We start from the raw sequence: 27,180 nt of genomic DNA, 5'->3' as shown, positions 1-27,180 counted from the left end.
TATTAAAATTGACTTGCTAGATGAATCAATTTTGAATTAAATTATAATTTTTTTTAAAAATTAATATAAAGTTAATTTGATCAACTCAGTAAATCAATTATCAATCTAATAAATTTGGTTAAAACTTAGTTTTATTTTTAAATAATATCATTTTATTTTTATTTTTTAAATAAAAATAATTTTAATTTAAATAATCTAGATTAACTCTCTCAACTTATAACTATATCCATGAATAAGTTATAACTATATCCATGAATCAAGTTATGAATCAAGCCATATTTGATATCTTTGCCCCTACTATCTCTACTCTCCTCCTCTTTTCCTTGACCCCGGCTGCCTTTTCTCACGGGGCATTTCAAGTATCACATATAAATTTAACATATGTATAAAATAATTAAAATTTAGGGACTAATTAACTAATTTTCAAAACTAGATGAACTATTCCATTCATTTTCAAAAATACAGGGACCAACTTACAATTTACTCCACAAACTAGAAGCAGCGACCTGTCCCTATAAATATAAACAAACCACCAGTAATGGAAGACTCCGCACCAAAACACGTAACTCAAAAGACAATTCTTCTTTCCCCTGTTTTCTGCATTAACCGATTGATTTTTTCAAATAAAATTTCAATAAATCCGATCCATGCAACCGTTTCTTCTTCATCAAATTCAAATCTTAGGTTTAATTCAAAAGGCAAAAATAATTTTGAGAGAATTTAAGAAAATCTCTCCTTATGAGCTCTCTAAATCGTAAACAACAGCAGAAGCAGCAGTTCCATTGCTCTTCTTCTTCTTCGTCTTCTTCGTCATCGAGCAGCCTTTTTAGTCGCTTTATTGCTGGAATTTTGTTATATATTCTTTATCACTCTTCTCAGTTAATCTCTAATTTTCCTATTCCTATACACCTCTAAACGCATCGTTTTTCTTACTCTCTCTAAACAAACAAGCATTCGCGAGCGATCAGTGATTTTTTGAAGAATAATTCGTCGAATTGGGTGATTCTGTGGTTTTTTTAATTAAAAAATGGAGAATCTGATTGATAACGGTTAGTATATTATCTGCTTTTTATTTATTGAATTTTTAGTTTTAATTTTTTAATTTGATAAAGCTGAAATGAGAATATTGTATTCTCTTTTTGTTTGATTTTAAATTTTTTGTTGTCTTGGAATTTGAGGATGAAATGATAGGGTAGTTATGATAACAGTAGTTCGATACTGTTGCGTCGAAATTAATATTTAATTGTAGTAATTAATATTAATAGATTCTTAGTAATTAATATTAATATATTCTTTTAGAAAAAATGTTTTAAGTTGAAAAATATATTTTTTTTAAATAACGTGAAACATATATTAATTATCGAAGCAACTATCACGTGACATTACTAGCAAAGTTGCTAATGTGGTGGCCGTTAGACTGGATGATCATGTTTGCAAATATGTAGATATGATAACATGCATGATGCGGTGCTAGCATTGTGGGGGCCTGCAATGTGGAGATTTACCATGTGCTTGAGGTTTGTCTCTGAAGTGTTTTTAGAAGGTTTGAGTTAGGGTAAAAAATAGGAGGTAAATTGATTTTGTTTCAAGAAAATTTGAGTTTTTGGGATTCTGAACAAATTTTATGTTAAATGATTATCTTGTGATTATGCTATTGGGGTGGTGCTAGATGAAATAAGTGTTCGAGAACACGGTTGAATTTTTGTTTTTTAAATGATTAATTTATTTTATATTTTCAAATTATTTTGATATGTTAATATTAAAAATACTTTTTAAAAAATAAAAAAATATATTATTTTAATATATTTTTAAACGAAAAGTATTTTAAACCGTGATTATTATCATATTTCCAAATATCTCCAAGTCCTTTGCTGCTGTATTGTACTAGGATGGATATGAGTTGTTCATTTTATTGGCATGGAGATGGAGAGAAATGAAATTGAATAGGAGGGCATTTAGTAGTATTTATAAGTTAGCTCATTATCTCGGGACAGAAAAGATGGAGATATAGAAACAATAGGGATTGAGGGAACATGTCTTCACTTCAAAATTGTCCTTGAAACAAATTTGTTTTATATTTTTGTCTCTTTATGTTAAACATGTTTATGTCTCTATATCTGTCACTTATATCCTAAGACATTAAATGCAACCTAAAGGATTTTGAGACATGAGATATTCAAAAAGTTTATTTATTTATTTATTTTGCTTTTACTAGATTCTGTGATTGTATGATATCTGTGGCAATGCCGTTGTGAATAATGTTATAAGTTGTTTCTTTGAATCCCTTCGACATGATGAGTTTTAAGTCAAAATCAGTAGCAGGATAATTTTTACTTAAAGGAAAGGCTGAGTTAAAATCTATAATCTTCCATGATTACCAAGTTAGATGTAATATTCTAAATGTCTCTCCAGGCTTGCTTGCTTCTGTACTTTTTGATAAGTACATTTATTTTGTTCTGTCTTTTGCTGATTTTTGTTCAACTAATCAGGAGGCACTTTACCTTCACAAGTTGAGAGGCAAAACAGTTCAATTCCTTCTGTCATCGTGATTGGTGGTGGTATTTCAGGGCTTGCTGCTGCACGAATGCTGCATGAGGCATCTTTTAAGGTTAGCGTACTGTGCATATACATGTACATATGAGTCTAGAGTTTTTTAGTTGTATGTTGGGATATAGGGTATTAATATGCATCAATTGGCTAATCGTTGTTGTTTTGCTTAAGGTGATCTTGCTGGAATCACGGGATAGACTCGGTGGCCGCATTCATACTGATTATTCATTTGGCTATCCAGTGGATTTAGGAGCATCCTGGTATTTTTTTGTCTTTCTCACTGATATTTGATCTTATTGGAACCTTTACCTTACTCTTGTTTATCCCTTCTCTTGCTTAGTATCTTGCTTATTATAGATTTCACTCATATTCTAGCAATGTGATTGCCTTGTTTTTGGGAATTAATGCACTTTAAATATGCTGGCATAGACAAGGTTGATACATAATGTCGTTTTTTTTTGGGATGTTAATGCTCATTAATCATGTCTTGAAAACCCAATTAATTTCTCTAGAAGCTGAGAAAAAGATCTCTTTTCTTCCTCATGTGTCATTTGGCTCTTTAAACTCGCTTTACCAGTGCCTGTAATCTGTGTTCGGTTTCCTTGAAATGTATTGTTTGTAAATGTGAAGCAACTGATAGATAGATTCCTCAAGGTGTTAATTCATTACATGTTACAATCTAGGCTACATGGTGTTTGCAATGAGAATCCTTTGGCTCCGCTGATACGAGGTCTGGGGCTTAAATTATACCGTACTAGTGGTGACAACTCTGTATTGTATGACCATGATCTGGAGAGGTCAGTCATTTCTAGTTTTACATTTATATCCTCTGCAATTCACTTCAGATGTTGCATGAAGCAGACTTCTAAGTTTTCCTTTTGCCTTTTAATTTTATGTGTTTGTGGTTAAATTATGCATTTCAAATCCTACAGTTTTTTCGTATTCCAGTTCTTGCTTGTTTCATGGAGCAAATTGCATCCAATATTACCTTTGCATTATAGCTTTGAATTTTCATAACCAATGCTGTATTCCTGTATCTTTCAGAACATACAAGATCATACAAACATTGGCCAACTTCTTTTTACAATGAATAAAGTTATACATGCTCCTAATTGAATGATGAATTGATCAATAGGCCGCAGTCCTACCTATAATTTGGTAGAAAAAGCTTGGATCGAAGCTGCAATGTTTTGAACCTTATGATTTACGATTGTTCTTATTAATTTGGGTTTTGCCCTTTCAGTTATACCCTTTTTGACAAGGAAGGACATCAAGTTCCACAACAGATGGTCATTGAAGTTGGAGATACATTCAAAAGAATTCTCGAGGAGGTAGATCTTCTCACTAATTTCTGTGACGAGAACCTTTCTTTTATGATTAGAAATTACCCTCTTCTACAGCAAGCAAACTAAGTCCTTTGTTTACACTTTAGACTGAGAAAGTAAGAGATGAACACACCGATGACATGTCTGTTCTTCAAGCAATTTGGATTGTGCTAGATAAGCATCCAGAATTAAGGTATGGTTAAAAGAACAAAGTGTAACAAATTCAAGTTTTGGAATTTATCAGCATGGAGTTTTGGAACTGCTAATAAAACTTCCAATGTCTTTAGGCAAGAAGGACTTGCATATGAAGTGCTGCAATGGTACATCTGTAGAATGGAAGCGTGGTTTGCAGCAGATGCTGATATGATATCACTGAAATCTTGGGATCAGGCAAGTGTACTATTGATCTTCTGAATCTCTCCTAAGTTGCTTTGCGTTGTGCTGCAATTTGTCTTGAACTGTGTGAGGATGATTCTGCTTTAATGCACCGTTTGTTTCCTCACAACATTCTAATATGTCAAAAAAATGCTTTGCCTTAAAAAACACAGGTTGGCTTTAGATTCAGAATTTTTTTTTGCTTAGAGATAGCAGAAGCTAAGAATTAGTGAAACTTTTTTGAGAATCTTAGATTGCAGAATTTGCATATTGCAAAATTCTATACAAAGCTGTGCTATGTTAAGGTCACTTTGAGTGTATCTTTAGATGAACAATGACACTGTTGAGGGCACTTCTTCACATGTAGGAGCAAGTTCTTTCCGGAGGTCATGGTCTTATGGTGCAAGGTTATGACCCTATAATAAAGGCTCTTGCAAAAGATGTTGATATAAAGTTGAATCACAGGTATACTTGCTCATATCTTAATATTTTGGCCGTGTTCTTGTTTTCTGAATTGAAAAGGTGTTATATGGTGCTTCCAGAAGCGAATGATTTTCTTTCTTTAATAAATTGTGACGAGTAGGGTTACAAAAATATCCAACGGGCCTAATAAGGTGATGGTCACAGTAGAGGATGGAACAGGCTTTATTGCTGATGCAGCTATCATTACAGTACCCCTTGGGATTCTCAAAGCCAACTTAATTCATTTTGAGCCAAAGCTGCCACAGTGGAAGGTTGATGCAATTTCGGATCTTGGTTTTGGCTGTGAAAACAAGATTGCATTGCAATTTGATCAAGTATTTTGGCCAGATTTGGAACTGTTGGGCATTGTTGCGCCCACATCTTATGCTTGTGGCTATTTTCTCAATCTTCACAAGGCAACGGGCCATCCTGTTCTTGTCTACATGGCTGCTGGAAGGTTTGCTTACGATCTTGAGAAGCTATCTGATGAATCTGCTGCAAAATTTGTGATGTTGCAGCTGAAGAAAATGTTTCCTAACGCAACAGAGCCGGTAAATTTCATTTAGCCCTCTGCACTGCCCTATAATCTCTGTTCTTGAATTTTTTCTCAATTCGGTTCTTATGTAAAAATGTTATAAACTGATATCATTGGCTCTGCTGGAACAGGTTCAGTATCTTGTAACACGATGGGGAACAGACCCCAACTCACTTGGTTGTTACTCTTATGATCTGGTTGGAAAGCCTGAAGATTCATATGAGAGACTCCGCGCACCTTTGGGCAATCTCTTCTTTGGAGGAGAAGCAGTTAGCATGGAGGACCATCAAGGATCTGTGCATGGAGCATACGCAGCTGGAATTATGGCTGCCGAGAGCTGTCAAAGACACCTATTAGAGAGACTTGGCTACTTCGATAATCTCCACCTAGTCCCTTCTAGAGGTGCAATCCATGATGCTACATTTCCTCTCCAAATCTCAAGGATGTGAAATAATTTATCCACAGGTAAATAGGCATCATTCTCTATGTTGGTGTTGCTAAACTTGAGAAGCATATGTAATATGCTGATATTTCATTCTAGTTCCAGAACTTGAACAAGAACTTCTCTACCTTTTATTATATCATCCTCAACATTGAGTCTCCATTTCGCTTGTTTTTCGGTACAAAATACATCACATGTGGACACCTGAATACTCATTAGGTCCGTTAACTTAGAGATGAAATCAGTTATTTTCATTGATCAAACTCTCATTAGTGCAGCAAAAGCCCTGCGTGGCCTCTGACCTCTAGTTGCAAATGGCTTGTATAATTGCATGAAGTATTCCACCAACTCAGTCACTGTATTATCTCCCTGCTAAACACTCTTCAGCCTGGCTTCCAGGGATAAGAAGGGTATCATAAATTTAGACGTTCATAGGAAGCTGTTAGTTTGAGAACATGACCTAGCTTTTCTCTGTAAACTATGCAAGCCATCCACTCATGCACTGCAGTTGAGCATAAGCCCTCAACCTTCTTATTCCGGCAACACAGCATCGACATGGCACCTAAGATCCTGAAGGGATTCAAAAAGGAATGTGTCCCTTGTTATCTTCAATGACACCTGACAAGAAGGGGCGGATTGAAGAAGCAAGGATTCTTATAGTAACCAGACACATTTTTGTCAAGCTATATTATAATTATCCCACAGAGGAACGAAATCCTTTTATCCGAACTAGATATCTTGCCTCCCAATGCCATCACAAATAGCTGGAAGATCTCAGGGTGTCAGCATCTATGGGCACATGGTTTCATAGAAGGGGCACTCGGCCATCACTGATTCGCATGACCAACAATCGTAAGAGTTGTTGCTTTGAACAATATGGAAGTCTATTTTGTCCACAGGCAAAGATGAACACAAGTGACAAGGATTCCAGTAACAGATATGGAATCCATGTGTTATTTGATACAAGATGGGTTTCTAGACCCAAACATGCATGGTGTCTGCATCGGTATGTTATTTGAAATAAGATACAGGCACATTATTTAACGTTGTAGCAGCTAAAATGACACTTGAATACCAAGTAAGGCCATCAACTGAGAGACAAACTCAGGGTGCCCTGGCCAAGCAGCTCCGGTAACCAAGTTCTCATCAGTGTAGCAGCGATCTATCGGATCAGGTTCTAGCCATGTTGCCCCTCCCAAGACAACATTCAGCTTCACCGTAGGGTATGCAGTACATTTTCTTCCCTGCAAACGTGATTCAAATTGAAGATTATAAGCCATGGGACATGTGATAGCATAGTATTTGTAAGTCTATGAACAGGCTTCCTCACAAGACAATAGGAAACTACCTTAAGAACCCCAGCAGCAGCTAAGATCTGTTGCCCATGGCAGATGGATGCAACAGGCTTCCTAGATTGCATAAATTCTTTCACCAAGGCAATCACTGTCTCATCCAGTGCCAAATATTCTGGAGCCCGGCCTCCCGGGATGACGAGAGCATCATAACTAGAGGCATCCAAACCTTCATAGGAAGCAGTTAGAATGAAATTATGGCCTGGCTTCTCACTATATGTTTGGTCACCTTCAAAGTCGTGGACTGCAGTTGGGCAGATATCCCCAGCCTTTTTCTTAGGGGAAACCGCATCAACATGGCACCCAAGAGCTTGAAGGGACTGCAAAGGAACAGTTACCTCATAATCTTCCATGAAATCCTGCAAGCAGAAATAAAAGAACAAAGGATTCTTGGTAAACAAGGAAAACACATGTTTCCTCAAGCTTGATAGTAAGAGACAAGTAGTAATTGTATTAGAACAATATAACTTACCCCGCAGAGAAACAGAATCCTTTTATCTGAACCAGTTACCTTGCCTCCGAGTGCCTTCACAAAGAGCCGAATGTACTCAGGATGAGCCCTATATATAACTCCAGTGATGATATTGCCATCAGCTACGCAATCCATCCTGGTTTTGGGTTCAATCCAATGAGCACCAGCACTGATGAGCACAGGTCCCAGAGCATGGAGTGCAGTGCACTTCCGACCTTTTACTGAGCCAGCAGCTGCCAAGATCAATTGTCCATGACAAATAGAGCCAATCGGCTTTCCTGAGTCGGAAAACTTCCTCACACAATCTAACACGGATTCATTTATGGCAAGATATTCTGGAGCCCTTCCTCCTGGTAGAAGCAGCCCATCATATTTACTAAAATCAACTTCATCGAAGTTTGCATTGAGACTAAAGTTGTGTCCACGCTTCTCTGTTAAAGTCTACAGTAAGTGAAGTTCCAAAAACACATATCAGAGATAGGGAAATGAGTGGCTGTACTATATTTGCCAACAGAACACATAAAAAAGGGAGCTCAGTTTACACATTATGGACGTGAAATGATCATCATAATAACTATTATATCTTTAACACCGGGCACAACCCATCACAAAATCATTATCATTCCCACCACAACCACTATCGCCATCAATTCAAGATCATCACTACATCATCTTCTACCATTACTCCAGCATCCATATCAGAAGACAAACAATTAAACAGAACCAAGTCGGAGTTGCAAGTAACTAAATTTGGATACATTTTATATCCAAACAAATAATATTTTCATTAAGAAATGGATATTGTAAGAGATTAACATAAAATGAGGTAAAGGAGACCTGATAGCCATGATAGGCACCAGAGTCTTGAATTGCAGTGCGGCAACAATCACCAGCTTTCTTGCCAGGACAGACAGCATCAACTGCTATTCCATAAGCCTGCTAGGCTTGAAATGGAACCATAGCCTGCAAAACATAAAAAACCCAATCATTTAAAGACTTCAAGGGGGAAAGAAACTCCAAAATGAGAAAGATAAAAATGAAAGCAACCCACCTCATAATCTTCCATGAAATCCCCACATAACAATAAAACTTTCTTGTGTGGCTTGCAATTAGCCATTGCTGATGCTAAAAAATAAGACTTAAGCTTTCGCTTTGTTTATTGCTATCATCTCTCAAGTGGAGTTTCGTGCTTTTATAAAGACTGCAAGTGCAAGAGAAACTGAATTGTTCTTTAACTCTCTTTGTTATCGTTGACTAAAAATGTTCTGCAACTCTCTTCGTTAATGTTGGATCAATGCACATGGCAACCAATAAAAATATTAAATGGGAGCTTTGTTATTGTTGGACTAGATCGCATTGAGACTAACTCACCAACTTGTTATAGCGATCAGCATGACCTTTGAAGTGATTTCATCTAAATTTTTCCACATCATTCATGAAATGACCCGTTCCTTGTGTCTACGATTATTCAAGTTATAAGCAAAATCCCCTGCCAATAAAATAACCAACATATCTTCACCATTCCGTGTTCAAGATCAAATTCAAAATAATGAGTTTGAATTGCAAGTGCAAGCAAAATTCCACATCCTTTATAATCAGGCCACATGATACATTCACAGCACCGTATGGATAGGTCATCACTCATTTCCCACAACCAACAATCCAGAAAGTCACTTATTTGCATGGTATAGAAGTCTATTTTCGGCACAGGCAAACCGCATACAAGTGACAAGGATCCATGGATTCCTAGACCCAAACATGGAAACCGCACACATCATGTTATTTGATATAAGATACAAGCATACTAGTTACATGAAAATAGCTAAAATGACACTCGGATGCCAAGTAAGGCCATCAACTGAGAGACGAACTGAGGGTGCCCTGGCCAAGCAGCACCTGTAACCAAGTTTTCATCAGTGTAGCAGCGATCTATTGGATCAGGTTCTAGCCATGTTGCCCCTCCCAAGACAACATTCAGCTTCACTGCAGGATATGCGGTACATTTTCTTCCCTGCAAAGATGACTCATATTAGCGATTATACAGCCTGACACATGAAATAGCATAATATTTGTAATTCTATGATCAAGAGAAGTACGTTCCAAATATAGAAGATAAAAGGGCCCTTGAAAACAATTCTCATGGAACTTTAAATATGATGATCGAGGAGTTTGAATTTCTCATGTGAAGATATAAGCCATGAGCAGTTGCATACGAAATTCTACAGAGCTAAATCTAATAAAAAAGGGCACCTAGTCCGAGTTAAAGTTTGAACGGGAAAGACAGGAGTATAATTTTCAATGTTAAAAGATGCATGGTAAAATTAAAGTTTAAGCATTTCCATGTCTCCTTGAATGTTCATTGATGGCAGTTTTTCTAACAAACAAAAACATGTGCACACAACTATAAATTAGTTGCATTTGCACATATTCTAGGTGCGTTACGTGAAGAAAATACACCACATTCCTCGCAAGAAAACACAAAACTACCTTAAGAACTCCGGCAGCAGCTAAGATCTGCTGCCCATGGCAGATAGATGCAACAGGCTTCTTAGAGTGCATGAATTCTTTCGCCAAAGCAATCACTGTCTCATCCAGTGCCAGGTATTCTGGAGCCCGGCCTCCAGGAATGACAAGAGCATCATAATTTGAGGCATCCAAACCTTCAAAGCTTGCTGTTAGAGTGAAACTATGACCAGGCTTCTCACTGTAAGTTTGGTCACCTTCAAAATCATGGACTGCAGTTGGGCAGGTGTCCCCAGCCTTCTTCTTGGGGCAAACTGCATCAACATGGCACCCAAGAGCTTCAAGAGACTGAAAAGGAACAGTTACCTCGTAATCTTCCATGAAATCCTGCAAGCAAGGACAAAAGAAGCAAGGATTCTTAGCAACAATGAGACAACACATGTTTCATAAGCATGACCTCAGTCAATGGAAAAAAAATGAAGAATTAAAAACAAATAATTAGAACTTACCCCACAGAGAAACAAAATTTTCTTATCTGAACCAGTTATCTTGCCCCCCAGTGCTCTCACAAATAGCTGGATGAACTCAGGATGCCCCTCATATGTAGCTCCGGTGATGATATTTCCATCAGCAACACAAGCTTTCATGGTTTCAGGTTCAACCCAATGAGCGCCAGCATCAATGAGCACAGGTTTCACAGCAGGATATGCAGTGCATTTCCGACCTTTTATTGAATTTGCAGCTGCCAAGATCAATTGTCCATGGCAAACAGAGGCAATTGGCTTTCCTGAGTCAGAAAATTTCCTGACACAATCTAACACAGATTCGTTCATGGCAAGATATTCTGGAGCCCGTCCTCCAGGTATCACCAGCCCATCATATTTGCCAAAATCAACTTCATTGAATGTTGCATTGAGAGTAAAATTATGACCACGACTCTCAGTATAAGTCTAAAATCAATAAAGTTCCAAAAAACACCTATCAGAACTAAGTTTATGAAATTGATATATTATGCTTGTACTTTAATCAATCAGTAGACCTACATCCACCAACAGCTTATTAGAAAAACAACGCACATAAATTATCATAAAAAAGGATCTTGATAAACACATAATGCATGTAAAATGATCATCACCACAACCACGCAGTTATCAAAATTAGCACTCAGCACAAACATCAAAGAAATTATCATATTAATATTATCACTACTACACTGCCACCACAACCGCAACCACCATCATCACTAAGATCACCACGACAACTACAGGCATTCATTTCAGTTATCACAAAATTATTATTACATTAAGAAAATATCTTTTATTACCTTATTAATTAATCAAAAATTAAAATTTCAATACCAATTACATGTGAAGATTAGTCTCAAAGTATTAGATTTTATCCACTAAACTACTCAAAGAAGACATACAGCAACGATAAAACCCAATAATCTGCAGATTAATAGCAGTAAAGTGTGAGGTAAGCAATATATATAGAGAAAAACAAATACATATTTTGAATAAGTTAAAATTAACTTTACAAATCCATAAAAAGGAAAAAAAAAAAAAAGCTTTCTTATTTTCACCAATTATTGAAAAAAAATGCTAAAACTAAAGCTTCGATGACTGAACCAAGTAAGATCAGCAAATTACTAAGGTTTTTCAAAACAGCCAAAAACAAGAATCCAATATGATGATTAAATGTGTATAATGAGGGAGAGAGCACCTGATAACCAGCAGAATCATGAATTGCAGTGCGGCAAATATCCCCAGCTTTCTTGCCAGGACAGGCAGCATCGACAGTAATCCCAAAAGCCTGCAAAGCTTGAAATGGAACCATAGCCTACAAAAAACAAGAACCCACAATTCTTCATCAATCCAAGATTCAAGAAACAATTCAAGATAGATAAAAACAAAAGCAGCCCACCTCATGATCTTCCATGTAATCACCACATAGCAGTAAAACACTCTTGCCCATTTTTTATACTGAAAATTAAGCTTGAGCTTGAGTTCTTTCGTAGTTCTATGCTTCTTCTTCTTCTTCTTCTTCTTCTTTTTTTTTTTTTTTTTGTGGAGTTCGTGAGTTTTATAGAAGTGATGATAATTTCGGAGAGAAATGATGTTTTCGTTATTGTTTTTGTATAAGCATGGTTAGTTCATGTGCTATTTTGTCGTGATCAACGCAAGGACAGGTCCAAAATAGATTTTCTTTGATAGAAGAATCTGGATTGTAAAGATTTTGTGACTAAAAATTAAATAGTAAAGGAATGAGTTAAATGAAAATAAATAATAACATAAAATAATTAATTTTTTTTATTTAATGTTAAAGAGTATCTGAGACATGGATTATGCTTCAATTGAGATTCAAAAATATTCTTAATATCACTTAAAAATGACTTAATTTCTTTAGTTTCAATTTTTTATCAAATTTATTTAAATGTATTAAATATATGTGAGATACCACACAAAAAATGCATTAAATAAACACTAGGAATGTATCTTTAATATAACTTATGCCTTATTTGTTTAGTGTTTAATTAAAAAGTTTTGTTATGATTTTTTTTATGTTTGATTATATTATGAAAAATTATATAGTTAACAAAATTTATTTTGTAATAAAAAAATAAACATAGGTTTTAGATGGAGAAAAATGTTTTATAGTATAAAAAATTGAAAATCACTTTTCATAAAGACCTAAGAACTAAAGTGATATAATATTTCATTATATATATATATATAATACTTTAAAATATAATATTATTAAAAAAATAATAAATCACTGTTATATTTATATAGGAAATAATATATTAGAATATATTAATATACAATATAAAGGTATATTAATTTAATATATCAGTGCATATAATATTTCAATTTAGATAATATTAATTAAAAAACATATTTGAATACAAAACATAACTGAAATTAATTAACAATACATCATCACTATATCATCTTCAGAAGGACATGACGATCATCTCAGATTCTGAGAGAGAGATCACTTACTTTTCTACAAAGGTTGTTTATGCTATTGTGCTTACTGCTTAGGAAGTTCCAAGTAAGGGATAGATTCTAATTAGGAAGATTGTTTCCAAAGTTAGAGACAAGTGAAAGAATAAGGGAAGGTCAGGAACAAAATTACAGGCGTTTGTGTTGCCTTTACATGCATGCTCGTAGCTAGAAATCAAGAAGTTTGCCATTGAGAAAACATAACTTCACTCCCATCTCAATCATTTTTCCTATCAACTAATTCTCCTCTCTCCACTCAAAAAGAAAATGTCAGGACCTTTTGCATCCACCATTGCACAATCCCTTCTAGTGAAGTTAGGCACTTTTGCTGGTCAAGAATTTTGTTTGGCATGGGGACTTGAAGCTGACATTGCTCGTCTTGAAAAGAGATTGTCAGCTATCGCCGCAGTGCTGTCCGATGCTGAGCAGAAACAATCAAAGAATGACAAGATTCGGTTCTGGCTCAACGATCTCAGAGAAGTCTTGTATGATGCAGAGGACGTGCTGGACGAAATCGAGTGCGAAACTTTGCGAAGGCAGGTGGTGAAAACTAAAGGGAGCACCAGCAGAAACGTACGGCGCTTCTTTTCAAGCTCTAATATGATTAAATTCCGTTCAAAAATGGGTCATAAGATAAAGAAGATCATAGAAAGACTAGCTGAGATTTCATCTCTTAAGTCTGAGTTCAACCTCAGCGAGCAGGCTATTGATCGTAGCCATGTCTTGCATGAGGAAACAGAGATGAACCGATCCTTTGAGAGCTTTTCCGGTCTTATTGGAAGAGATAAAGACAAAGAACTCATTATCAACCTTTTAGCAGCACCTTCTAAGGTTGGTGATGCACATCCCTTTGTCCTTCCGATAGTAGGAATGGGAGGCTTGGGGAAGACATCTCTTGCCAAGTCGGTGTGTGATGCTGAAAATGTAAAAAGTCATTTTGAATTGAAGATGGAGGTGTGTGTTTCAGATGATTTTTCCTTGAAACAAGTGATACAAAAGATTATTAAATCTGCAACTGGGGAAAGATGTGCAGATTTGGATGTGGGTGAACTTGAAAAAAAGCTTGAAGAAATTCTGAATGGGAGGAAATACTTGCTTCTTTTGGATGATGTTTGGAATGAAGATGCCCAAAAATGGTTGTTGTTGAAGTCTTTGCTATCAAAAGGTGCTGATGGAAGTAAGGTTATAGTAACTACCCGTAGTCAACGTGTTGCTGACATTATGGGTACTGTTGCTGCGTACAACCTAAGTCTTCTTGGTCAAGAGGACTGTCTGTCGTTGTTTTACAAGTGTGCATTCAAGGAAGGGCAAATGGAGTTGTATCCAAATTTGGTTGGAATTGGGAAACAAATTGTGGCGAAATGCAAGCAAGTTCCTCTGGCAGTGATTAACTTGGGGACTCAACTGTATGGTAAGACTGATGAAACAGAGTGGAAATCGGTGAGAGACAGTGAGAAGTGGGAAGAGAAGGGAGATGGTATTTTACCTGCCTTGAAAATAAGCTATCAAAGACTGCCGACTCACTTGAAAAGATGCTTTCTTTATTGTTCCGTTTTTCCAAAAGATTACCTGTTCGTAGATCTCCAATTGGTGCAATTTTGGATGGCACATGGGCTCATTCTTCAATCATCAAATCGAAATGACAAATTGGAAGAAGTTGGCTTGCGTTATGTGCGCGAGTTGATCTCAAGATGTTTCTTCCAAGATTACGAGGATTTGAATTATGCAGCTATCTTTACGATGCATGATTTAATGCATGATCTTGCATCATCATTGGCTCAAAATGAGTTTTCAATCATAAGCTCTCAAAACCACCAAATGTCCAAAATGACCCGTCATTTGACAGTTCTTCACTCCTATTCATTTTTTCATGAAACTCTCCCCAAGTTCCCAAACAACTTCCATCAAGTGCGGTCAATAGTCTTTGCAGATAGTATAGTGGGGCCTACATGCAAAACAGACTTTGAGAAATGTTTGTTAGAATTTAAGCATTTGCGGTTTTTGGAATTAATGTACGGTTCTGAATTTGAGGCTTTTCCGGAGAGGATTGGCGCCTTGAAACATTTGAGATATCTCGTTTTTTTTAACAACAGAGACATAAAAATACTCCCAAAATCTCTTTTCAAATTGCAAAACTTGCAAGCTCTGGTTACAGGTGAAGGATTAGAAGAGCTGCCCAAAGATGTGAGGTACATGATCAGCCTTAGATATTTATTTCTAGTAACTAAGCAGAAGCGGTTGCCAGAAGGTGGGATTGGGTGCTTGCAATTTCTTCAAACTTTATTCATTGTTCGTTGTGAAAATCTAGAAAATTTGTGCGAAGATATGCAAGGTCTTACAAGACTTCGAAAATTGTTTATTGCGGGGTGTCATGGCTTGATTTCTCTGCCACGAAGCATAAAATGCCTAACTACTCTGGAAGAATTATGTATTAGTGAGTGTAAAAAGCTTGATTTGATGACAATAAAAGAGGAGAAAGAGGAAATAAATAAACCTGTTTCCCTTTCCCTTCGTATTGTAATGTTTAAAGCGTTACCAGCAACTCGTGCCTTACCAGAACAGCTTTTTCAAGGATCTGCAGAATCTTTACAAACATTTATCATCAGAGGCTGTCCCAACATTGGAGAAATGCCAGATTGCATCCGCAATTTAAATAAACTTCAAAATCTTGAGATCACTCGTTGTCCAAGGTTGAGCAAAAGGTGCCGAAAGGAAAGAGGAGAAGATTGGCCCAAGATCAAACATATCCCTAAATTCAAGGTTGATGGTGATGACAGCGGTGAAGAGACATCTCATTCAGGTAGCAGCAGCCAACCATATTTAAATCTATCATATCTAGTTCTACATTTTTATCCATTCTTCAATTCCTTTTTTCGTCTAAATTATTTTCCCTGAAAACAATATTAGCTTTGGAAAAAAAAAAAACTGACAAAACCTCGGGTTGTGGAGAGGCAGGTTCAAGTGGAACTCCATAAGCAAGAGAAGAAGACAAGGTATGTCATGATAAAATGCAAAGTTGACTAATTCATTCAACAATTTAAATTTCTTTGAACTTGATACATCATTATTAAATTCTATGTTTGTCTAATTTTTTTCAGCTTTCGTTGGGGTTATAATTCGGGGACTTCAATTTGTTCGGTGTTGTTGCTGACATTCTAGTTTGTTCAAATAAAGATGAAGAGTGTTTGCTGGAGATTATTATTCGTTCCCTGTGTGCTTTGCTCGTAGTTCCTGCTGGTGATGTTCTTGGCTTTTCATTTGTTCATAATGGTTGTCGATCAGTTCATTTGCTAGCTCGTTATTGAACTTAATACATCATTATTAAATTCTATGTTTGTCCAATTTCTTCAGGTTTACTACTGTGAGGGTCCTGTCGGCCAAGATCTTCTACGACAGTTAGTCTCTTGCAAAGATCAGCTGAAGGCTCGGCGTGTCTGCTTTGTGTAATTTCCTTGGCTAGCTATATGTGATAATTTGTCGTTAATAAATTGATAAACATTTGGTTGTTCTGAATTATTTAAATAATTATGCTACCTGTTTCTAATAATACAACAGTCATCAAGAATCTCGAACTTACTGCAATGTCTCATTCATGAGCTTCAAAGATCTTAACGAAGAGACATCCAATAACATCTTAGAAGTTTATAAATTTTTACACTCTGTTCTTCATTAAATTTTGAAATTTCTTTGCTTAAATTAATTTTTTATAGCTAACAGCAACCACTAGCTGCGCCGCCTTCACTATCCATACCACCACAACCACCCCGACTCCTTCCCTAACAAATTCATCTCTCCAATACACGCCTTCACTCTTCTTGCACAATCTCCACCGTCGGTAAAAACCTCCCCTCGTTCTTTCTCTAAGCTAATAATTACTTAACCATGTTTTAATCATTTTCACTTTTGCTGACAGATTGCATCAACCATCGCGGATTGGAAATTCTCTCTTCATAACCTACCAGCAAACTCCGATACTTCAATAACACTTTTAAAACATAAAAACAAACAGTCTTTAAATTTGATACCATAGTGGTAGAGATTGTCAGATAGAATTTGGAGCTGAATATGGTGCTCGTCCATTTGTAATATATTTACTCAGACCTGGTTTTCGTCATACTTGATTTTATAGCTAAAATATTAAACGAAACCAGGTTGCGGCTTGCAGAGGAGGCAGGGGTGGTGCTGTGAGCTCTGTTTTGAAAATCTTCATTTGTCCCATTTTCCTTTTTTCTAAACTATGTGCCACCAGCAACAAGCAGCTTAAATTTATCAAATCATCGTTATCCTGCTTTAATTTAGCATTAGTGACTTGAATTTGTATCATCACTATCCAGATATTCCTTGTGCAAAAGACAAGGAGCGCTCCCTTATGTTTCGTTCATGTCATTTTCCTTGCTTCTAAACAAACTAAAAAGCTGAAGTTGGGAGGAGAAGGAGCAAGCTACTTGTCTCTAATAATACAACAGTCTTCAAGAAAATTACTGGATCTAATTCTGACCCAGATTATATATTTGACTTATTAATTTTGATTGATTAGAGATAAAGTTTAATAATTTTTTTTATAATAAATAGTTCTTGATTTATTTAATTGTATAAACTTTTTAAATTTTATTTGAGACTTTTTTATGTATAAAAACAGATAGAAATCTGTAAATACACTTTTTTAAGTATATATATATATATATAGTACTAGAATCTTAAAAAAAAAATTCGTGATTGTTTTTTTCATCATAGCTAGTTGTATATTTTATTTTTTCTAGTAAGATCTAAATGCAAATTTTGTGATTGTTCTTCATCAATAGCAGGACTTTGTATTCTATTTTTCTATCATATTTTTAAATCTAATTTTAAACTTAAATAAAATTAATTAGCATCATCATTATCATAATTAAAAACTCTTGAGAAAGTATACAAGATAGGATAGGTCATGATCATCTTTGATCTCTGATGCATCTCAGATTCTGAGAGAGACATCACTTGCTTTTCTACAAGGATTGTTTATGCTATTGTGCTTACTGCTTAGGAAGTTTCAAGTGAAGGATAGATTCTTTAGAAGATTTTTCCAAAAGTAAAAGATTTGATGACCGTTCCTTCAATCACTACAGCAGCATTCATGTCTGATTTCTCACCTTCTTCCCCGAACACTTTTCTTTGATTTGATGAAGCAGAAGCAAAAGGAGTTGAAAGAACGGAACTTAGAGAAGAAGGGCGTCAAGCAGCTCGAACACCTGTAGAGGAGCGAGCGGAACGAGAAAGAAAGAAACTTCCAGCATGAAATCGAGAAAGCCCTCTCTGAAAGCCCTTTCTTTCCGGCTTCAAGCCTTTCCTTCTTACTTCTTAGTCGAGTTCTATTAACATATACCCTCCCGCTTCAAGATCTAAACTTCCCTCCAGCTCAGGAGTAGGAGCGGGGACCTAACGATTTCTCTTTCTCTGAGGGACGCTTACAACGAGAACTCCGAATGAACGCGGAGGAGCTCCGGGTCGCCAGGGAGGAACTGCGCTGGTTAGAGGAGGAGACCGCGAATTCGGGCACACCAGCAGAGCCTTTTGGCGTCTCTATGGCACCACATGAGAATGGCTCATGAAGAAGAAGATCTTATTTTTGTTAACAAGATTCGTAAGAATGGCAAGCTCTCTCTGCTGGTGGCCAGCTAATGCTAGTGAAGCATCTTTTATCTTAGATTACTATCCATGTTCTGGCAGGTTCTCCAATCCCTAAAGGGGTGCTTCAGGATATCAACAGAATTCTAGCATGATAAGGATCATAAACATCATTGGGTTGCCTGGCATCACATAACCCTTCCCATAGATGAAGGTGGTCTTGGGATTAGCTAATTCTATGATGTTTCGACTGCGTATGAACTCAAAAATGATTTAGACAAAAGTATCTCCGGCCATCCTTGCTCTTTCGAAGCCGGGAGCTACTAACGGCTCTAATATTCTTTGATGCTGAATTGCAAATACCTCATAGGAGATGGGCATAACACGTCGTTCTGGCTGGATCATTGGTTCTTGGATGGTCCGCTTATTGAGCACGCTATTGAGTGGCCCACATCTTTTTCCTTAATATCTGAAGTGAACGCGGAAGGTAATTGGAACCTTGATTGCTTGCCTCGCCCGGAGCTTGCTTGCTTTAAGATGTTGATTGCTCCTCGCCGTACCTCTGGACACAAGACTTTTCGCTTTCAAAGGACTTCGCCTCCTCTTGGGCACCCACTATCGTCCTTAGTTGTGTTGTAGGGGCCAGGCGGCATAATCCTGTGAGTCCGGATCCACATGTCATAACCTTTCTAACTGGCCTAAAGCTTAAAGACAAATGGCCATAGAGAGCGATGAACTCATCAGACAGCTGCCAGCTAGCCTTGCACTTCCTTATTCACTCTTGAACTAAAGTAATGCTAGACTTAAGACTTGATCTCCTGCGCCTATTGCGATTGATAGCTTTTCCTTTCCCGCTGGTTTACTTGTGTCGGTTTCCCACGGGGTTCTAAAATAGATTACAGTACCTCCTGCCCTTTCCAATTCAAAATACCCTGTTATTATTACCTAAAAAATCTAACCGTCCTAAGAACTTCAGAAAAAAGAAGAACGAAGACTTAACCAACCGACCAAAGGGCTTTTCATTGTAGGCGGTGAAGGGAGGGCAGGTTAACACTCCTCCCTTTGACCCTACGCGTAATTAAATAGAAAATTTTTTACTTCCATGGTCATCCATATGGCGAATGAGCCTGGACCATCTCCTATTGTAGGCGGCGAAGCCCTGTTTCAACGGGATGACAGCCTTCTTTATTATAATTATAACGGATTGCAACAATGATTTTTCTTTTCTTTTGGTCACTCTTCTTCTTCTTTTTTATTACTACCCTTATAGGCCAAAATTAATACCCAATTAAAGTTCATTTATAAGATATGAGACTAAGATGAAAAGCATGGAAAAAAGAGATGGGTTTTTTGAACTTGGGGCTAAACATACACTTCAATCCTCTAAGTCTTTACATTGTAAACTTTCAGTCCCTAACAATTCATATTATTTGTTAATTATAATTTTTATTATAACGATCAGCCTTGGATATTTATTTCTAGTTACTAAGCAGAAGTGGTTGCCAAAAGGTGAGATTGGTTGCTTGAAATTTCTTCAAACTTTACTCATCTATGAGTGTGAAAATCTAGAAAATTTGTGCGAAGATATGCAAGGTCTTGAAAAGATGCCTTCTTTGTTGTTTCAGTTTTTCAAAAGATTACTACTTCTAGGATATTAGTTGAATTGCGTTTCAAAAAATGTTTTATTAAAATTAATTTTTTTTAATGAGTTGATGTCAAAACTATTTTTTAAAAATAAAAAATTATTTTAATATATTTTTAAAAAAAAAAAAACCTAAACTCATTCAATCAAAGTCATTTTGAGATCAGCTCGCGCACATAAATTATAAAAAAAAAAAACCTAAACTCATTCAATCAAAATTATAAAAACATTTTGTAACATGCTAGCTTGCGTTATGTGCGCGAGCTGATCTCAAAATGTTTCTTCCAAGATTACGAGGAAACAATTTCCAAGATCCCCAAATGAGTTTTAACAAATACATGAGCTCATTTTGAGCTAATTTTTAAATTAATTTTTTGTTTTATTTTTTAATAATAAATTGATTGAAAATTATATTAAAATATTTATTTAATTTATTTTATATTAAATTATTTTAATTTTATAATTAAATTACGAGTTTGATAAAATAATTTAAATTGATTATTTTATTTTTTATAAAATTATTTTAATTTTATGATTTAAATGATGAGTTTGGATTATATATTTACTGATAGCACTTCATCAAAGAAATAACCTAATCTAAACAGAAGATTCGCTTACTATCCCGCAATGTTTTGATGTAGGTTTCCAACATTTAATTAAAAACTCTTGAACTAAAACACCTGGTCTCGATTTGAGAAAGTAAGAAATGGATGGGAGAATCCTCGACTAAATCAAAGCATATGGAATCCAAGGCAGAATTTATTAGTTGAAAAATTATTTTTGAAAAATTATTTTTTAAATTTTTATGTATTTATTTATTATTAAAAAAAATTAATCAATAAAAAATTTAACATGATTTTTAAGAAAGTGTTTTTATTTTTATTTTGGATGAAAAACACATTTTGAAGCTTGTAAAAAATTTAAAATTATTATATTATTTGCTAATTGTATCACATTTGGTTTTCAAACTTTTAATTGTTGTATATATTTTTTGTTTGGAATATTTATTTTTTAATCTTATCCTTTAAAATTTAATTTTTATACTAATTTTGGTACTTATTTTTATAATTATTATTTATTTTTTTCTTATTATTTTTTAATTAAAATTTTTTATCTATCAAATTTGATCATAATTCTTTTGACGCAAGAAGGGGTGGTTGAAATTTCCTTTCTCTTGGTGTTGGAGCAAATTTGATTGTGTTTCGGATCATGTACAAGGATTTAAAAGTTCAGATTGTCCCTTGCTCAGATTTTTGCAATTAAGATCTGATTTTATGGATGCTGAAGGTTTTATTGGGCGTACTAAGAATGCTGATTTTTTTCGTCTCTTAATTGTGGAGAACGGAGAAGGTGGTCGTTTTCGTCTGTTTAGGTTATCAAAGGTTAAAAGCAAGAAGGATACAGCACAATCAGTCACGTGAACCACATGAAATAAAAAAGCTTCGTAAAAGACCACTTAAAAAAACAAAGTTTTTTTTTTTTAACCAAACAATTTATTTTTCATTACACTACTAAATATGAAAAAATAATTAAATTTTTAAAATTCACTGAAATTTACTTAAAAAAAAACAGCTGCTTAATTAAAACTTGAAAAGTTGAACCATGGAATATTATGCAACCAAAACGAGGTCACGTTGGCACCGTAGAATTTAAGGCGTGCATGGTGAGGTTCGAACCCAGGTGCGGAGGAAGGGGACAAACCCCTCTTACCGCTAGGCTAGAACCTCACTTGCAAAAAAAATAAATAAATAAATAATTCATTTATTGATTGCTCATGTGATAGTGTTTTTCAATTTATTTATTGATTGCTCAAAGTGTTCAAGTGATAAAAACTTGAGATTAAAAAATTTATTTTTTCTGTGATCTCAGATTCGAGTTCTTGATTGCTCATATGATAGCCACTAGATGCTTATATGATCGTTAATTTCAGGACTCGTAAAATTAATCATAATACACGTAAGCTGATAAACTGGTATGAACATCTATATTAATCTAAAAATCTAAAAAAAATATTAATGTAAAAATCTAAAAAAAAAAGAGAGAATGATGACAAAAGGAGTAAGAAATCATTGCTTTTGCTTGAAAAAATGAATTGCTTAAATTAAATATATAGTCATCGACTATCAATCTGAGTCAGACCCTATCACCTGTAACATGAACCAGGATCATGCTTTTGCGAATTGTTGGATGCATCAACGGTCTACAAGCTATGCCCAGCAAGACGTTGTAGAATTTCCTCACATAATGTGTCTGGTGCAATGTTACCATAACCAAATCCATTCGAGGATTCTGGCGAGCTCTGTTCTGGTTTGCTCGTTCATTTTACTTGTTGAACGGAGTCGTGTTTTTTTTTTTTTAATTTATAAATTAGATATAATTTTCATGTATTTCTTAAAACTTACATCATTTTAATTGTATAATTGTTCTCTAAAATAAATCTGAGTGTTTTAACAATCGAACGGGTATCAGATATATGTTCATTAATAGCATGTTTGGTATTTAAGTAGTGATTTTTTAAAAGTGTTTTTTATATATAAATATATTAAAATAATATTTTTTTAATTTTAAAAATTTATTCTTCATCAGCATATTAAAAATATCGAAACACATAAAAAAAATTAAATAATAATTTTTTTTAATTTATTAATAACATTTTTAAAATACAATAACAACAAGAGATTTCAACTGTCATTCATTCCAAGAAATGGACATTCTCTGCCATCTTCATCTTCACCTTCACTGAAACAGCACTTCTCTTTATCCCCTCAACTTCTTGTTTTTGGCACGCACTCCAAATCTTTGCTGGCAAATCTATCAACAATCCAAACTATCCACCAGTTAAAGGCACAAGCTTTAACCAGCTTCTCTACTTCGACAGGCTCTATGACTGCCAAACTGAGCTTATCGTTTCTAACTCTGGAGTGGATTGTGTGTTCATTGATGGTGTATATGGATTTCTTTGATATATATATAAATCGAGTACTGAACATATTGATTCTAATATAATAATAAAATCAATGAATATACACTTGTATATGGAGATTGTCAGATAGAATTTGGAGCTCTATATTGTGCTCTTCCCATAAGATTTTTTTTTTCTAAAATTGTTTTTTTTTATTTGATTTTTTATATCTTGATTAAAAATTTAGCTTTATAATTTTTTTTAAAACACTCTAAATTATTAATTTAGTGTTTTCTCATATGATTTTTTATGATTTTTTTTTAAATTATGTTTGTTGTTTTTTTTTTAATATTGAGTTGATTAAGAATTATAATTATAATAAAGTTAAATCATATAGGAAAAGAATTGTAGCTTTTTCTCACAAAACACTATGAATTGTTACAGTATTTTTCTAAATAATTTTTTATTTTATTTTATTTTATTAGGAAAAACACTATAGTTTTCCTTGCAAAACATTATCAATTGCTACAACATTTTTTCTAATAAGTTTTTTTCCTTTCAAAATTATCTTTGTTGGTTTTTTTAATATTAAGTTGATAGAAAATTTAGTTTTGTAATTTTTTTTTGTTTTTTATTAACAAAAAAACTAAATTATATGATAAAATCATTGTATCTTTTCTTCTAAAATACTGTTGAATTATTACAAATTATTTGGTTTAATCTTTAAGTTTTTTATCATCAATATATTTTTTTTTCATCATAAAATATTAGTTTTATTATATCTTTAATTTTTATTATTTAATATTAATTTATAATTATAATACTATTAAATATATTAATTTTATAAACTCGCGACAGCTCTCGACGCTATCTCGTTTACTTATATAAAAGCCAAGGGACCCTCGCAGGTCCATGTGTTTCGTCATGTAGGCTGAACCTGTCAACACGGTAGATGGAGGATGCCTGCTGATTAGTCAATGAAGTCAATTATATAAATTCTCCATCACCTAAATCAAAAAAAAGTCTCACCCCCACCCACACCCCCCCCCAGCCATTTTATAATTACAACTACAAAAATTACAAGCAAACAACTATTAGTAACTGGTCGATTTTAACTGATTTTATTTTTAAATAATTAAAATAAATTAATTTGAATTAATTTCAGTTTAGTTTCAGTTTTTTTATAAAAAAACTAGTTTAATTATTTATTTTTATAAAAATCAAACCATATAAAAAATAATCAATCATGAAAATTTTTGGCAGTCATGGGATTAAATTTTTGAATGCAAAGTTAAAATTAAATTACGGAATAAAGTAAAAGGTGTGGCGTTTTTCCTCTTCATATCAATGCTCAGAATTTACTATGCTCCGCAGCTGTAATGCACTCATAATAATACATTGGTTTGTAGGCAATAATTAACTCACTACAACACGAAAAAACAACTGTTTGCTCTATTTGGTCTTTGCAAAAGTTAGGGGTTTACCCGAATTCTACGAACCCATCCACAAACCATTTAGAGTAAAAACAATTAAAAAATAAAAAATAGGGCATACAATGGTCAAAGATGTTCGGCAGCTGTAATTCACTCGTAATAAAAACTTAATTATTTATAAGATTATCTCAGGATCTTGATTGAAATTATGAGTTTAACAAATTCTTTGATAAAAAATAAATTAAAAATAATTAAAAAATAAAAAAAATTTGTGAATTGAGTAAGCCAAATTAGTATGTCAAACCTATAAACTGGATTATAAATTCCACGATTGTAAAAAACTATTTAATCTATTTTTTATTTAACTATAAATAACTAAAATAGATGATTATAAAATCAAACACAATCTCAATATTGAGATATTTTTTAAATTATGATAACTTTATAAAAAACAAAACAAAACTAATTATAAAACTAAATTCTTAATTAATTTAGTATCTAAGGATGAAAAAAAACTAATTTAAAAAAGAAAAACTTACTAGACCCGTGACCCAAGTCAATTAACCAAATATATGAATAAGCCTATGTACTTTATAAAGTTTAATAATATAATTTTTTTCTAGAACTATTTTTTTAACTATACGAGAAGAAAATAAATAATAAAAAAATTCAATTCAATTAAAAAAAAACACTCCATCAAACTTGTAAACCAAGGCAACCAGGGATTCTCTATCAAACCCGCAAACAATGTTAACCTTAAAGAAATATAATATAAAAAGAAATAAATTATGAAGTTAAATTTTTAATTATCCTAATATTAAAAAATAAAATCAACAAAAAAAAAATTTAAAAAAATCATAGTAAAAAATCAAAAACATAAAGAAAAAAGAAAGAAAGTAAAACAACTTGGGTTATTATTGTTATTCACAGTGTAATGTGTGTAGATGAAAAATGATTTCCTCACACCTTTTAATTTTTGTTATTTTATAAAGTTTAATAACATATTTTTTTTTCTAAAAACTACTTTTTAACTATACGAGAAAAAAATAAACTATAAAAAAAAATTAAGTTCAATTAAAAAAAAACAACTCACTAAACTCATAAACCAGGGCAACCTAATTTACCTTAGCAACCCCATAAACCACATCAACTTTATATAAAAAAAATTAAAAAAAATAAATTATGAAGCTAAATTCTTAACAATGTCAATTTAAAAAGATAAAATCAACAAAAAAAGATTTGAAAAAAAAAACTCATAACAAAAAATTAAAAAAATACAAGGAAAAAAAAAAGAAAAATATTGTGGATTACTATTATAGTCTACAATACAATTAGAAGAACAATGGTTTTCCTCATATCTTTTAATTTTTGTTACTTCATAAAATCTAGTAAGATAGTTTCTCACCAAAACTAATTTTTTAACAATATGAGAAAAATAGAATAAAAATATCAAATTCAATTAAAAACCCTTTAAATCTATAAATTGACACAATCTATGTTATTTTGACAAACCTGTAAATCATGCTAAGTTCATAAAAAGATAAAATAAATAAATATAAAATTAAATTATCAATCATCTTAATATTAAAAAATAAAAAAAATATAATAATAAAAAAAAACCATATATTAAAAAAAAAACAAGGTAAAAAAAAATGGTAACAGTAGAATACTTTTCCCATGTCATTTAGGTTTTCTTTGTAATAATGGGTGACTCTGTACATTTACTTGTTAGAAGGAACCGGGAGGGAAGATGCCTGTTGATTAGTCAATGAAGTCAATTTGGACGCGTGGATACTTTACGGTGGGGTCTTGTTTTGTGAAACTTTCGGCTTGAGAATTACTGGGAATGTGGACTTTGCATTTTAGTGATTCCTCGGTGTGAAATGCGGAAACTGTGGGCGGGGCGGCCATGATATTAAATGACTAACATATCCCTGTTTTCCAAGCCACAATTTCAATTGATATCGAATATACTGTATCAAATAAGTTAATAATGTATTTAATTTATTATATATTATTTTCCCTCCTCAACTTCACATTTGGGCACGTAGATAACACGTAGGGTGGGATTATAGCTTCTTGGTCAACTACTCAAACACAATTAAGGATTAAATCGATCGCTAATATAATGAAGAAAAGAAAAGAAAAGAAATAGAACAGGAGAACAACCAATTAAACACGCGATCCATGGAGATGGAGCCATTGTACATTTTAATTAAGAAGACTCAACGACTTCTCCTCTCCACTCAGAAAGCGGAACTCCACTCTTATCTCAATCATTTTTTCCCTATCAAACACTCATCCCCTCACTCAAAAAGAAAATGGCAGAAGCTTTTGCAGCCGATATTGCAAAATCCCTTTTAGGGAAGTTAGGCTCTTTTGCTGTTCAAGAATTTCGTTTGGCATGGGGACTTGAAGATGACCTTGCACGTCTTGAAGAGAGATTGAAAGCCATCAACGTGGTGCTGTCCGATGCTGAGAAGCAACAATCAAAGAATGACAGGATTCGGCTCTGGCTCCATATGCTCAGAGAAGTCTTGTGTGATGCAGAGGACGTGCTGGACGAAATCGAGTGCGAAACTTTGCGGAGAGAGGTGGTGAAAACAACAGGGAGCACC

General features: G+C 34.0%; 3 protein-coding genes and 1 pseudogene across 20 annotated transcripts in view; 2 read left to right on the top strand and 2 right to left on the bottom strand.

Moving 5' to 3' along the window:
* Positions 1 to 552: 552 nt before the first annotated feature.
* LOC105135278 (probable polyamine oxidase 4) lies at positions 553 to 5,892 on the top strand. 2 transcript variants are annotated; one of them, XM_011040096.1, is made up of 10 exons: positions 553 to 1,049; positions 2,493 to 2,608; positions 2,722 to 2,810; positions 3,234 to 3,347; positions 3,794 to 3,881; positions 3,983 to 4,068; positions 4,163 to 4,265; positions 4,618 to 4,715; positions 4,834 to 5,263; positions 5,379 to 5,892. In XM_011040096.1, the coding sequence occupies exons 1-10, from the start codon at positions 1,028 to 1,030 to the stop codon at positions 5,694 to 5,696; spliced, it is 1,464 nt and encodes a 487-aa protein (XP_011038398.1). In that variant the 5' UTR covers positions 553 to 1,027; the 3' UTR covers positions 5,697 to 5,892. The 2 variants fall into 2 exon arrangements, with proteins under 2 accessions (XP_011038398.1, XP_011038397.1); XM_011040095.1 differs by having other exon boundaries at positions 2,490 to 2,608.
* A 650-nt stretch (positions 5,893 to 6,542) lies between these two features.
* Positions 6,543 to 8,820, bottom strand: LOC105135276 (protein DJ-1 homolog D-like; annotated as a pseudogene).
* A 247-nt stretch (positions 8,821 to 9,067) lies between these two features.
* On the bottom strand, positions 9,068 to 12,155 carry LOC105135277 (protein DJ-1 homolog D-like). Its single transcript, XM_011040094.1, has 5 exons — positions 11,900 to 12,155; positions 11,699 to 11,815; positions 10,486 to 10,926; positions 10,001 to 10,363; positions 9,068 to 9,524 (listed from the first exon to the last, which is right to left on the bottom strand). The coding sequence occupies exons 1-5, from the start codon at positions 11,948 to 11,950 to the stop codon at positions 9,336 to 9,338; spliced, it is 1,161 nt and encodes a 386-aa protein (XP_011038396.1). The 5' UTR covers positions 11,951 to 12,155; the 3' UTR covers positions 9,068 to 9,335.
* A 995-nt stretch (positions 12,156 to 13,150) lies between these two features.
* LOC105135275 (putative disease resistance protein RGA4) overlaps positions 13,151 to 27,180 on the top strand; it is a 35,427-nt gene continuing 21,397 nt past the window's right edge. For 6 of the 17 annotated variants that reach the window (XR_844148.1, XM_011040088.1, XM_011040081.1 and 3 more), the window contains exon 1: positions 13,152 to 14,438. Coding sequence is in view for 15 of the 17 variants with exons in the window: in XM_011040088.1 (XP_011038390.1) it covers positions 13,249 to 14,438 (1,190 nt within the window). In the remaining 2 variants the exon portion in view is untranslated. Of the gene's footprint in view, positions 15,314 to 16,079; positions 16,180 to 27,180 lie in introns of those variants that run through there. The other 11 variants (XM_011040083.1, XM_011040085.1, XM_011040077.1 and 8 more) reach the window with 8 other exon arrangements.

This window comes from Populus euphratica, unplaced genomic scaffold, assembly GCF_000495115.2.
Source record: "Populus euphratica unplaced genomic scaffold, PopEup_1.0 scaffold72.1, whole genome shotgun sequence".
Classification (NCBI taxonomy): domain Eukaryota; kingdom Viridiplantae; phylum Streptophyta; class Magnoliopsida; order Malpighiales; family Salicaceae; genus Populus; species Populus euphratica.
This window is presented reverse-complemented; position numbering and strand designations above follow the sequence as displayed.

Coding starts and splice junctions, on each gene's coding strand:
- LOC105135278 (XM_011040095.1), top strand. CDS start 1,028: ATGGAGAATCTGATTGATAACG. Junction 2,609..2,721: donor TGCATGAGGCATCTTTTAAG/GTTAGCGTACTG, acceptor GTTTTGCTTAAG/GTGATCTTGCTGGAATCACG. Junction 4,266..4,617: donor CACTGAAATCTTGGGATCAG/GCAAGTGTACTA, acceptor CTTCACATGTAG/GAGCAAGTTCTTTCCGGAGG.
- LOC105135277 (XM_011040094.1), bottom strand. CDS start 11,950: ATGGGCAAGAGTGTTTTACTGCTATGTGGTGATTACATGGAAGATCAT. Junction 11,816..11,899: donor ATTACATGGAAGATCATGAG/GTGGGCTGCTTT, acceptor TGTTTTTTGTAG/GCTATGGTTCCATTTCAAGC. Junction 10,364..10,485: donor AAATTTTGTTTCTCTGTGGG/GTAAGTTCTAAT, acceptor CCTTGCTTGCAG/GATTTCATGGAAGATTACGA.